At 43.1% G+C, this 14,553-nt stretch overlaps 1 protein-coding gene across 1 annotated transcript in view; it reads left to right on the plus strand.

Annotated features, from left to right (window-relative positions):
• Window positions 1-432: 432 nt before the first annotated feature.
• The window catches only part of IQSEC3 (IQ motif and Sec7 domain ArfGEF 3), a gene marked incomplete at both ends in the record, with an annotated part of 106,550 nt that continues 92,429 nt past the window's right edge, over window positions 433-14,553 (plus strand). Inside the window, one exon of the mRNA XM_082489175.1 lies at window positions 433-938. Coding sequence (XP_082345301.1) covers window positions 433-938 — 506 coding nt within the window. The remainder of the gene's footprint in view (window positions 939-14,553) is intronic.

A 14,553-nucleotide genomic window follows, 5' to 3' on the forward strand; every position in this document is an offset into this window, starting at 1 on the left:
CACCGGCGGCTCCGCAGCGCAGCGAGCTCAGCACCGCACGGACGCGGCCGGAGGTGAGGCGGAGGCCGGGGGCGGGGGCGAGGCACCGCCACGACACCATTTTCCCTTCAGGAACACCCGCCCTGCCCCAACAGCGCAACGGGACCCCCGACCCTCTGGCCGGCCGCCCTCTCGCGCCTGCGCGGCCCGGCGCTGAGAGGGGAGGGCGGGGTCTATGCGCCGGATCCCGCCCCCCCCCGCCCCCCCGCCGGTCCTCGCCGTGCCTGGCGCGCGCGCGCGCGGGCGGGCGGCGAGCGAGCGGCCGTTGGTCGCGCGGGTGCGCGCGCGCGCCCGCGCGCACGGGGCGGTGAGGCGCCTCCTCCCCGCAACCCGGCGCCTCTCTCGCTGGAGCGCCGGCGGCCGGGCAGGGGGGCCCGGGCCGGCGGCCGGGGCATGGAGAGCCTGCTGGAGAACCCGGTGCGCGCCGTCCTCTACCTGAAGGAGCTCACCGCCATCGTGCAGAACCAGCAGAGCCTCATCCACACCCAGCGGCAGCGCATCGACGAGCTGGAGCGGCGGCTGGACGAGCTGAGCACCGAGAACCGCAACCTCCGCGGGCAGCAGCCGGTCCCCGCCGAGCCGCCGGCGGCCCCCGCTCCCCCCCAGGGCTCCCCGCCCGAGCAGCCCCCGCCGCCGCCGGGCCAGCCCGACCCGCTCCAGCACCACCAACAGCTCCCGGCGCAGCAGCCGCCGCAGCCGCCGCCGCCGCCGCCGGCGGGCAAGCAGGCACCGGCGGGCCCCGGCGGCAGCGGCCGGGCTGCCGGCCACCAGCACCCCCCTCTCCAGCCCCACCAGCACCCCGCGGAGAAGGACGGCAGGGAGAAGGGCTGTTGCGCCGCTCTGCTCCAGCACAAGACCCCCCAGGCCATCGGCAAAGGCGTCCTGAGCCGGAGACCGGAGTAAGTGTGGGGGGGGGGGGGGGGCGGGCAGGGGTGGCAGTGGTGGTGGGGAACAGAAGCGTAACGGGCTCTTCCCGGGCCCAGATCCAAGAGGGAACTGGGTTATACCCCCTGCAGCCTCGCACGGAGAGAGGCAGTGTGTGGGTGGGTGGGGAATCCCTCCCTCGCTGCGTTCGCGGGGAGAGCAGGCAGAGTGCACGGAGGAGCCCTGGATGCTGCTTCCAAGAGGCGTTTGCCTCCCAGTTCACCGCTTTTATCTTTACGTGCAAGTGTCCGTGGCCCGTTTCAACCCACTCGGGCTGCTCACCCGCCGTGCTCACACTCGCACAGCAGCGTGCCCTCATTGTCTGTCGTAGACAAATAAGTCTTTGATCAAAGATGAGTGTGGTTTAGCTCAGGCAGGGAGAAGATTCGCAAAGGACAGCAGCATTGTGGCAGCTTCTGTTTGCCTTAAGTCACGGGTATCTGTCAAAAAAAACCCCATCATCCCTAGAATGAACAGGTATTTTTGTGCTCTCACTGATGTAAGGGGTCTAGGGTATGCTGCATTATATCCCACATGATGTATATATGTTCACAGAGATACAGATGCTGTACATATGTTTGACATTTAGGATGCTTATTGCACTTGTGCGTGGGTTGTCTTGTTGTCTTTTTTTTTTTTTTTTTCTTTTTGGGTGAGTGGCACCTGACACTGATCCGGCTCTTCAAAAGGACAAAGTATTTTCTTGCTGGTCTTTCCTCTTCAGTGAAGAAAGCATGACTACTAGTACTGAATACTGATAATGGTCTATGTGCATGCATGTATAGTAAACAAGGATGAGCATTCCAGCACTATAGGTGGTGGAAGAGGCTACTATTGAAGAGTCACATTTTCTTGGATTACGTATCCAGTATATGCCATCAGTTCACGAGCTGGTAATTACAACTGCTCTCAGTATTGTAATTTCCTTTGTTTAGGCACTTTGAAAGCAGGGGAATATTTTCTGGTTGAAAGCCAAAGTTAGTGAAGTTAGGAAGAGAAGAAGCATAGTTTCTGATGTGGCTTCTTTTATGGAAAAAAGAAGGTAATATAAGTAGTAAAACTAGATTAGAATTTCTTTCCTAGAATGAACTCTATTGTTTTGGTTACAGTAATGTCAAAACAAATTAAGTACACAGCACACTGTAGAGCCCAAAACGTCATCCTCGTCTCTTTTGACACTTCACATAAAAGGGACCCCTCTCTCTCGTTTGTTTTGAATACACAAGCATAGCTGCAACATGGAGTTGGATTTTCAGCTGGTGTAAATAGAGTTACATTCATAACAGCTAAGCATCTATCACGTGATTCTATGAAAATCAGTGGAGAAATTACTATTGAAAGAAATACTATTAAAGGAATATGTACAGTCAAGGCACGCTTGAATCCCCAAAGGCAGATTCATACTTCTAAAATACTGCACTGTAAGACTCAATTTTGCAATCACAACTTAAAGGAAGTGAGTGGGCTACTCAGAGTATTAATATAGCTAGCAAGCATTTGCAGGATCTGGCCCTTGTTCATCATGCAATAGATGGAGTTTTAAAAAGACGTAGTGCTACAGCCTGAACTGATTGGTGTAAATTCAGAATATCATAGTCTAAGTCACTGGAGTCAGTAAGAAACCCATATAAAAATGCATAATCAGCCTCATTGTTTTTTCAATAGTGAATCCCTGCAGTGAAGACTCTGTTAGAAACATCATATCGGCAAGGGCTTTCCTTTCTTATGAACAGAGTTTCTAACATACGTCATTACACAGATTGAAGAATCAGTTTCTATGCATAAGTCTAAATACCTCCTTCTTATCTGAGCTTTTTGGCAGTGGGGTTTGATTGGGGGAAGAATTGTAGATTTTTTTCTTCATACCAAAATGCACAAAGAGAAGTACATTAAGAACACAGCTGATCACTGGTCTATCATATGATAATCTTTTTTCAGATAGAAATATAGATGGATGGATGGATGGATGGATGGATGGAGCCTTTTTGTGGAAAGTCAGGGCTGCTGCTGGGGATAACAGAGCAATCCCTGCAGCGCTCTTCACTCAGGAAGATTAAAATAGACTGCTTCTGTTTCCTTCTATAGCTTAGGCAAACCAAAATCTTTGTATAGAAAAGGAAATATGAGAGATGCAAAACAGTCCACATCTCTCACTCCTGCAGGTTCATTTTTTTCCCTGTTGATTGTGTATACTGGGTTTCATCCTCTCTTGTCTCCGACTGTTAGAAGGAAATCAAAGAGACTACAAAACCTAACTTAAAGACAACTTGGATGGGGGGTGGGGAGAAATCTTTCACTGCCTATTGACAGCATGCCAATATCCCTTGTGATCCAGCTGGCCAACCTAATAGTTGTATTTTTGCTTTTCTGTGGCAGCAGGAGACATATACTTTAATACCTACACAGAGTAGGTATCTATACTCTCTTCCTTCCTTCTCACATCTGAACATACTTTTCCCTATATAATAAACCCTGAAATTCAATGTTATCTAATTTTTTTCTCTTCTCCGAGAGCATAGGAACTGACTGTTCACTACAGAAAATGGCCACTCTAAACAGAACTGAGATGGTATTTTAGTGTGCCAGGGTGCAGTGGCTGAAAGCAAGGGTTAACTGAGCACCCGAGCAGTGCCTGTCTGTCACTGCCCAGTAATGGAATTTCCCCTGCCTCTCACAAGACAGGAGGTTCTTGCAGCATGTTTAAGTGTACTTCTGCTGGCCCTTCTTACCTCAGGTACAGCTCAGGGATTTTGCTCATTTTGAGTCAGGATTGAGGTTTGAGGTTTTTTGCAGCCCAGCTCACGTCAAGCCCTGGATAGAAGAAGACCTGAGCTTTTGGAAACGTGTGACTGTTCATGTCAACTGGGGCAGGCTTTTGTAAGGTACTCGGAAGAAAAAACAACTGAAGCATCTCTATGATTTTAAAGAAAAGTTCAGTCTTATTTTTGTTGTTCACTTTTATCAGAAAACTGATGTTTTCTTTTTTTTAAAGCCCTTTTTTAAAAAAAAAAACCAAATCTGTCATTTTAAAAAAGAACAAAAAACAAGCCCATCTCTAGAAAGGGAAGAATTCCTGAGTTATGCAGAGGCCCACTAATTGCTGCTGCATGTCATGTGAGAAAGGTAACACTGAGCTTACCTATGAAAGGAGAGGCAAGGAGAAAGATTTTGCAGAGATTCTCAGCAAGAATTAGGCTGATTATTATTCCGCGGCATCTGTCTCTTTCTACCTTAGGAGTCTATTGCATAAGCACCTCACAGCTTTAAAAACAAAAAAATAAGGTCATTCGTCATGGAATGTTTTGCTTCAAAAATACAGGTTACCCAATTAGCATAGCTTAGATCACCCTTACAAGGCAGCCTCTTGTCTTGAGGGACCATGCCAAAGTATCGTCAAATCCTGTGCGTATAAATTTTCCTTCCCTTCTTTATCAGAAATACTACCTTCTTTGCCAATCCCCAGTACCCTTCACAGAATATCAGGGAAATGCCACAGGGTTGAATTTAGCAGATTAAGTCTAAATGGCCCAAATCCTGCTGGTTTTTATTAGTGAAACTCTCAGTAGAAGCTCTGCCTATGGAAGGGCTTCAGATTTTGAGCCCATGCATTAGCAGGAAAAGTCACTTTGATAATTACAATTAGAATAATAGCTAATAATCCATGTTAGTTCCTTCCATCAAAAGACATGGACGCAATTTACAAACATTCTGCATTAAAGTGGCATTAAAGTCTTCTTTTAACCATGTCACCAACAGTGAAAACAAGGCATAGAAACAGTATTTGTCTAGCATGACATAAAGAATCTAAGCACTGCCTTTAAATTACTGGCCTGTGTTTCCTCTACAAGATATCTGCTCATACAAAACAAACTCTTAAAACTCTTGGAAGAAATTTTCTAAAAATCACATTTTCCCAGAGGTCTTAAAGCTCATTCGTATTTGCATTGGGCTGAGAACTATTTTCTTTTATTTTGTATTGGTTTAGAATAGTATTTTTTATTTTAGTAAAGAGGCAAGTTTTAAAAGACAATGTTAGAGTCACTTAGTTGCTGTTGTGGTCTGAGGCTGTTTGCTATATTTTCATTTAATTTCAAAAGCTCAATTATGTAACTTTAAAATGAAGATATTGCATATGCAGAGGTGCTGTTTTCCATAATTTTTCTTTTTAACTATGCATTAATGTTCTATTCTGTGGATTATCTCCAGGGTAAAGGCATTAGACAAAATCCCACTGATTTCAATGGATACTAACAATAACTGTAAATATTATGGCTTACTATTAACATATTTTGCTATATTTGCGCATTGCACCAGCAGAAAACAAAACAAAACAAAAAAAAGAAGACCAGAACAACTCTGAGTGGCTTGTGTGTACACCAGATACCCATTCCTTTCACTTTGCGTGCACAAGGAATGCTCCATTTGCCCTCTGCTTTCATTCTTTCAGATTCAGATTTCCCCCAGCCTATTTCAGGGTTTAACTCCCTTGAGCTTTCGCACACCAGAAATAGTTGCATCGGTGCTGCCCTGGGTTCTGCAAATCCCTGCTAGCAATGTACTGTTTCAGCATCAAAAGTTATTTGGAGTAGAGTGCTGTAAGCTGGTTTCAAATGACAGAGGTCTGCACTGGCATAGCTACACAGGTGCTAAAGCCCTGCTTAGATGATTTTGAAATAAAGAGTGTAATGAGAGGAAAAAAGAAAGTAGACTTTCTGTGACTATCTCCCATTTAAAGATATATCCTTACTGGTTCCATTCACATTGTAATGTAAGACATACTTTATGACATGAACACACCTGTGTTGTATCTACATCAGGGCCTGTAAAATCCCAGGCAGAGCAATGTGGAATTAATGATTCACAACAATATTTAAGAAAGAAAAGATAAGTGAGAGAAAAAAAAGGTCTCAGCTTAGGAAGGGCTCAGGATGAAGTTCTAGGTGTAATATTGCTGAGTAAAGGTGGCATGAGGAATTCCTCCCAAAAGGACAGCACCTTAATATGATGCTGTATAAGGTCCCGGCCAGAGCAGCACAGTGTCAAGGCGGAAAACACTGTTGTGGGAAATCTCACTGGTGGAATGGAAGCCTCAAGAAGTAATAACAAGGAAGGAATCTGTGTGAAATACTGCGTAGTGGTGCTTTGGACAGATACTACCTCTGTATATGTGTCCTGAGCCCAGTTAGAGCAGTATCTGAAGTAACAAAGACATACTAATCTTTTAACAAGAGATGCCAGGGGCTGAAAGCAACAGCAAAAAAGGTTAATTTTTAAATGCTTAAAAGAGGAGGGATGCAAATGCATTATTTTGTTTTCCTGATAAGATGGTGATACTTTTTGTCACTCAGCTATATGTTTTGTTGCAGCCACGCTGCTCTTCTCTGGTGGCAAGGGTACCTTTCTTCCATACGCATAGTATTGACCCATTTGATGTTACTTCCCAGGCAGATCCAGGGTAAGGCCTTATGAGAGGACTTTAGGAGCAATGGACTCACATGGGAACATTGTTAGCATTCAAAAGACTTCACGCATGGCTGTTTGGAAGAGGTATAAATGGAAAAATGTCCCAAATGAAAAGGTATTAACAATGCCCTTGAGAATTCCTGCCAGGGACTCAGTGCCAGGTGCCTCTTGGGCTGGCTGTCCCATTCTTTGCAGCATGTACAGTGTGGAAGGACACCCATTGTTCTGAGATTGCAACAAGCGACTGATACTTCCATGTCCTTCATAAAATCATGTGCACACAGGAATATAAAATTTAGGCATGGTTCATACAGTTTATGCACACAGCAAGTGGCTACTTATATGAGGTGTAGACTGTACACGTTCCCACCTACACCATACTTGAAATTATTTGTACTTTTAGTCAGAGTAAGCCAGAGAAATCTAGCCTTGGGATGTTCTTCTAGTCCTTCGCTGGTGCCAGACCAGAGCCTGTCAGCCAGAAGTCTGGTCTTGTATTAATTATGGCTTCTACCTACTCGTTCAAAAAAAGTGTTCACGTGATAAAATGAAGTACGCTTCTGCAAGCAAAAATACCTCTGGACAAACAGATTTATTAGATTGTAGAAATTCCCTAGTTTTTTTTTCCTTCTTCCTTGGAAATCAAGTAGAAACTGTAAAAAAGAGCTACCGTCTCTACCTTAATCTTTCTGTATGTAGAGTTTACTCATCTTCTGCTTTCCTGTTATTTTCCCTATAAATGCTTTGTTAGGTTGCTTGTTTTCTTCTTTCTTTCCTAGTTCAGCAGTAGTTTATTTCTCTTCTTCCATTCTCTATTATGCAGCCCTTTGTTGTTTCTCCCTTAGGAAAACATTATAGAAAACCAGGAATATTCCTCTGTTTAACAGATGGAAAATATTTCTTTTATTATAAAATTACCTGTAGCCTGTGAATGTTACTTGGTCCACATTGCATGGAACCATATAAGAGCAAATACGGAAAAAAGAACAGAGTCATTTATGAAGACAGAGCCTGAAATGTGACCACTTTCCCTTTCTTTTTCATACTCTTTTTTTTTTAAAAAACTTATATATATTTTTTTCCCCTTAAAGAGGTGTATATTGAAACAAACTAGTAATATGCTTGTATTCATCAATTCGTGAGTTTGTAATTTCATTTAGCTAAGCCTTAGGTGAGAAAATGAGTCTTGACTATCATATTTGTTCTGCCCAATGGCTCTGTTTAAGATCTCTTAGTTAAAGCATTGGACTAACAGTCTTAAGATTGAAGTTTAATTCCTCCTAAATGCATTTTTAACGGACTTGTGATGCTGGACAGTCCCTTTCATCTCTGTGTATTTTAAGATCTGTAGCAAAGCAGTTGGCGATCTATTGATACAGGTAAGAGTGGGCAGACAGATCGGGAATGATCCTTTTTATAAATTTCAGCATAGGAATCAGCATAAAGCTCCTGTCATTACTAGCAATGTGTACTGCAAGGCAATATGTATATTTGCACATAGAAGAGAGAATGTATTTGCATGAGCATTTGTCTACAGTAAGTGTGTAAGAGCAAAATTGAAACAGTACCTAGTTTCTGTGCTTTTTACATACAGAAAAGCAAATCATCTGCTGGAGGAAATCAGCGTATCTTTACTGACGTCAATACAGCCATGACAATTTACATCACCTGAGAATCTGTACCAGATTTTGTGTACCTGTCCTCACACACAAATATGCATGCATCCTCTAGTGTAAATGAGTGTTGACAATAGCAATGGGTAGAAACTCATCACAGAAATAACGGTCAACAATGAGAAAATCATTAAGCAACATTCTGATTCTTTGTATAATAGGTTTGTAATGTTTTCTTATGTTATTTTAATATAAGGTGGTAGGACTTCTGTTGCTGCAGGGTTATAAAGATATATTTGCGCTATTTAATAATGTTTTTTCTTTTATCTACCCTGTGCATGCACCTTCAGTCTGATTCTCACACAGGCATTGTTTTTACTGCTTTTGCTAAGATTATGCTCATTGATCAGCTGTTATTTTCATGTGCTCTGAAGTTGCACTTTCTGAGGGGGATAGAAAGTGATCAATATTTTCCATGATTAGTCACATCTAGGAGGGAACATTTTGGTGAAATTGAAGTGATTTTGATTAAGAAATTAAAAATGGCAAACCTTATCCTTCCTGCCCTCTTCCAGCTGAAAACGAGGGGGTCTGTGAGCTGCAGAGCTAATGTAACTTGGCTTCCAGAAGATTTGTGTCACACTTACATTTTCTGATGTCTAACAAGGTGTGAGTTCTGATCTAAGCTTCTCCTGGTGTTGAGGCTTTTATAACATCTATCTCCAACACCGAGACTTCTGTGTGGAGTAATGGCTTCAGTTCACTCAGCAGCCTTTCCCTCAGTGGAGAACCTACAAAGTTCTCTCTGTTATACCCCGCCAGTGATTTTCATGGAACTTGTAAGAGGTTAGTATCTCTGAGATCACCGTTAGTCACTCAGACTTGGTTGAAACTCACAGTGGGATCTGCATTTACAAAGTGGGAACCAACATAGACACACACACACACAGGGCGAAGGAGACACACATGCATAGAAGGAAAAAAGAAAAGATTATATGGTCACAGAAAATGTATTTTGCTTAGGAACCCAGGCTGTAAGGACCAAGTCCTAGATAATTTTTTTATTTAGCTCACCAGTACATCAAAATGGCTGAACAGTGTACTCTAAATCTATGACCCTTTCTTGGAGCCGGTGTTCTGTGTGTAATAGCCTCTTAAAAGTCTTGGAATATTACAGTTATAAAGAATTGGGAAACTACTGTAGGAATTCAGGGGGTGCCTAGGTGGAGGTTTACCATTGGCAAATGGTGTCTGTTGCTCCTCCTGGCTTTGCATCTGAAGCTGGTGGATCATCTTAATCCACCTGCCGACATTTGTGTGGGCATGGGCTGCTGCTGAGACAGTTACTACTAGAGAGGTTAGTTTATATTTGCTGAAACACACTAAAGCATCTATGTCATTCTCAAGATTAGTAGAAAATTGACACTGAAATTCATATAGATCTTAAGCAGGCTTGGGATTTTCTTCAGGTTTTGCTGTACCTTTTTTGTTCAAATTCTGACCTTTTTATTAAAATTCAGGACCTTGCTGTCAATCTGTTTGTCTCTGTGATACCGATTTCCAGGCAGTCCTCCAAAGAGTGGTTCACACTATCCTGCTCCAGTGAGAGAGTTGCTCTGACAGCATCTCCTTCAGCCTCAGCATCCAGCATCTTGGTGTTGCTGTGACTGGGTGGGCACTGCCTCCATGGAACATCCTCGGATCTGCCTCCCAGAGCAGTGTGGTTTTGGCCCTGAGATTCTTAATGGACTTTATACATGATAGCATTTTCCAAAAGAGAGGGTACCTCTCCAGATTTATAGAGATTATTACCTTTCTACTTCAGTTATGGAACCAAGCTCAGACTTGTCTTTCCTTGCTTTTGACCCTTTGTGTGGAATTCTCTTTCTGCCTCTGTTGGGTTGTTCCGGGAAAAGTTTCAGCTCTGCAGTCAGTTCAAAATCCTCACAAATGTCCTTGTCTTTCATTTGCTGGTTTTTAATTTGCAAATCCATTCCCAGTAGGACACCAGTAAATTGCCTGTGTCTGCCTAGGTACTCACACAGCCCCCTTCACCATAGTAACTGAGTATCTGGATTTGTCCCGAGGGCCCATGCTGATATACATGCACACTGGACCACTAACCTTCATCTGAACTAGCAAACAATCTGAGGAATCTCCTCCCGTGTCTCTGAGCATTCCCTGGTTCTCATGCCAAAGACCTCTCTTCAAGAAGTTTTCTTCTACCGTGTTTTGTGCCAATAAATCTATATCCAGTCAAACTCCTGATGTAGATAGACTGCATGGCTCTGATCAGTAATTTGCACTATTTTACAATCTAGGTAAGACTAAAAGCCAGATTCTGTTACCACTTAACTGTAAATCTGAGTGGTTGAACTCACTTAACCAAGTGGCTTCAGATTTGAAGAGATGTGAGAGACCACTCATATATAACTTCTGATGTTATGGATCTTCTTGGACTGACTTCTGTCCCACCACTGGAGCTAGTTGGTTTGAGTTAGCTCTTAGCTAATTCTGTGCATACTTGCCACGGCAATCATTTGGGATGGCACAGCCAACTGCTGTAATGTTTCCCTCAAGAATTCTTTATTACTCATTTGGGAAAATACCGATCTCCATGATAGCTGCAGCAACATCCACTGCTGTCCCTTGTTTCTGCCAAGAAAGGAGTGAGTTTCTCATCTTTGTTAAGCTGAATACATAAATATTGACTTCACTAGACATGCTCTGACTGGAATTATTATACCACCTTTATCACCTCATTTGCTGTGGCTCTTACACAGCCAAGCAGATAGGGAATACCAGATTGTATCCTTGATGGATGAAAAGCATTGGCAAAGAGTTTCACTCTCAGACATTTAAAGGTATTTAGCCTCCCAAAGGTGGAAGAAAGAATCTACTCGTTTTTAAGGGAGGGATCAGACTTCTGCCAAACTCCATTTGCTTTCAGAAAGTTATTTTACAGGTAGGCAGAAAAAAGGAAATATTGGTGACAGGGGAAGGGGGAAAAAGAGGTTGAGAGGCATCTACAGTGTGTCTCTACTCTCTGCTAAGGGCAACCTTCAGGCTGGTTTTAAGCTTATATTAACCTACTCTTCAAATCCCAAGCCTGCAAGCATGGCTGGAGTGTTGCCTCAGGACTACGTCCCAGTGGTATGCATATATGCATGGTTTCCAAAGCCTCTGCAGCAGTCATAAGACAGGGTATACCATACTTCTGGGTTCTGCAGAGGTTGTCTGTGCAGGAAGATACAAGCTGGTGGAAGAGTGGACAACAATGGGGTGGAGTTACAAGGGGAAGGGGAAAGGCCCTAGTAGAAACTATAGAATGCACGAGAGCCAGGAGCCCCATACCCGTATCCTGCAGAGGCTGTGAAGTTTTTGAATGCCTGGTTCATTTACATGTGCGACTATGATGATACTTCAGTGTAAAACTGGAGGGAGGGAAGGAATGACAGGGGTTTATGTTCTATTTTTGTGAAGCTTCTTTCTCAGGATAAATTAATAATAAACAGCATACACTGAACATTATCCTTAACAGATGTTGAAGCCATCTCCCCAGTAGGCAACTCCTGGGCTTGAGGAAGGAGGCCGCTACTGTATGCCCAGAGCGTATGTGAGTAGTTCTTATCACTGTGGGATGGGAGATTTATCAGATCTCATAAAGCAATACAGTTTAACCTGGCCAGGCAGTGTCTGGGAGATCTCCAAGAAATACCCAGTAGTAAGGAGAGGACAGTGGAGTCTGTCTGCAGACAGCATCCTTTTCAGGATGTCTCTGCCTGCATTAGCACCTCTTTTTTCAGATTAGACGTTGGGGACCTTGACAACCTGTGTTCCTTCACAGGATTTACACACACAGAGGGCAAAGGTGTTATCCCTGTTCATGTGCTGGTATAAATTTGTCATCACGTTTCTGTCACTGTTTTGCTTAATTGACAACAGGCCCCATTCTTCCTTGTCTTCCTTCTTGGGAAGTTGTTTTCATTTGGGTGACATAGGTTTGAGATGCTAGCAAATCCTCACTGAATAATTTACATCCCACTACCTCAAGCACAAACGATAATATGACTTATAAAGCATAGGGAATCAGGGCCATTCCTCTGCTGCAGTTTTTTTACAAGGTTTCATTGCAGGCTGCTATGGCCAACTCTCATATCTAACAGAAACAGCTGCATTTCAGAGATGAGCACATATACACAGTAATGTTATGTTTTCTAAAGTGCTTTGGGAAGTAATGCACTTATTCATGGGTGTAATATTGTTAGTGTATGTCCCTACCAATATCTAAAAGTGCAGCAAGTAGCAAGTATGTAAGCTTTTCCTCTAGCACACCTCTAACCATGGCAGGATCTTGCTACAGGGTGAATGATAGAAATACTGTGCAAAAATAGGTGGTAATAATAATAATAATAATAATAATAATAATAATAATAATAATAATAATAATAATAATAATAATAATAATAATAATGTCTTTTCTGCATTACTCTTTATCTGTAGACTCTTCAGTGCTTACAAAGGTAGTCCTCATTTTACAAAAGGGGATGAACACATGGAAAATGTTTTGCCTGGGTTCACGCAGCTAGTCAAAGCTGAGAGTAAAACCTGTGTCCCAGGGCTCTGATCTGTCAAGTAGGCTATAATGCCTTGAAAGAAGGAGACAAATGGGACAAGAAGTGTTAAATGTTACGAGGTCACTTCTGTGGCATAAATAACATTGCTTTAAATCATGAAATCTGATTCACTCCCTGGACAGCATGGTATCAGGAAGAGTTTTGGCCAATTAAAGATCTATAACTTGGCCAAAAATCCTTAACAGCCATTCCTGATTGGTGTCAGTTATGTACACTAGAAAGAAAGAGCAGTGGAGGCTGGAGGTAAAATTGAATATTGAATTTGAGGAGGAATTGAGACGCATGGTTTCAGGTTGGCAGGGCTGTGAATGTGTATTGGATGCAAGTCCAGCACAGTTTACAAACGCAGCTAGTCCAGCAAGAAAAAGTGTCAGAGTAACCAAGTGGTGTACATGTGTCAGACTAAAAAAGTGCAGGAAACCACACATGCATGCTGGAGTGTGTTTTGTTTCTTGCAGCAATGCAGAAGTTATGAGTTGCACAGAATGATGAAGGGAGGGGGGCAGTGAGAGAAGGTAGTTTAAGAGTCTGTAGTCTGCGCTGTTTCAGTCTGGTTTGATGGGAGAAAGCTCAGCAAGCACATGGAAGACACCAAAAATACTCCTTTTGTGGGAGCCAGAGGAAAAGCCTCCCACAGAGGTAGGCACTGCATGTGAGCTAGGGAAGCGGAAAGTAATTATCACATCTGTGCATGTGAATAAGTTGACAGAGCACCTTCTCCAAAAACCACTGTCTAGCAAGATGCAGTTTCTTCTTCCCACAGCTATATTTTCCCTCCCTCTGTTCTCCTGTTAAATACAGAGCCATATGGGGGTCTACTGCCTCCATCCCCTCCTCGCCCGGCACAATCACAGCAGTACACACAATCAGCAAGTCATGCAGACAGTCTCAAAGTCTTGCTCTGTCAGATTTTTCCTGCCTCACCCAAGGAGAACTCTTGCATGACTGAGATGTGTGACTTAATGGATTCTGGGATGAGGTTTTAATTTCCAGTAATAAGAAAGAGCATTTGTGTTCCCGCATCCTTCTTGTTTATGGTACAGGACTTGATGGTAACAACATTTCATTAGCTCAGTCTGATTAGCTGTTACCTGAGGACATCACTTTGATAGGGATCCTCTATCCTGCCTGGTTCTTCATTCAGTATTGGGGCAGGCCCCAGTCTTTTGCAAACCCGAAGGGCGCTCTTTGGCACACTGTTGTGCATGTATGCGAGGGGTGCATGCTCTGGGAATTCTTATACAACTTGAATACATTTCCCACAGTCAAGGGTTGCATTCGGTATAGACCTAGGCTGCATTTAGTAATGACAGAGATGGCAATGGAGATCTGTAACAAGGGCAGGAATGCCTTCAGGATGTGAATGTGCCTTGGATGTTTCTGAAATTCCTTTCTCTTACCAGCAAGGAGCTATTTAAATTGGTTACTTTTTCCTGTCAGGTTGTACTATAAGAGTATACCAATTTCCTCAATTTGAAAGGACTCGGCACCTCAGAGGATCAGGACCTCACTCTCTTTTATCTAACAGCTCTATTTTTTATTTCTCCATTCTGGTTTTATTTGCTGCTGTTTTGAATTCCCTGAGGTGAACATTAACCAGAGGCACAATTAGTAACTGTTCCCTTGAGATCCAGTATGGCACAAGTTGGAGATACGTCACAAAAAATAGCTAAAATATGACCGATTTCATGACATTTCTTTATTACTATTCCTTTTATTAAAGTCATTGTCCTGGTTTCAGCTGGGATAGAGTTAATTTTCTTCCTTGTAGCTGTTGTGTTTCAGATTTTGTATGAGAATAATGTTGATAACACATACTGTTTTAGTTGTTGCTAAGTAATACTTATAAGTCAAGGACTTTTTCAGCTTCTCATAGA

This window comes from Vanellus vanellus, assembly GCF_965231255.1.
Source record: "Vanellus vanellus genome assembly, chromosome: 1".
In the NCBI taxonomy this organism is placed as follows: domain Eukaryota; kingdom Metazoa; phylum Chordata; class Aves; order Charadriiformes; family Charadriidae; genus Vanellus; species Vanellus vanellus.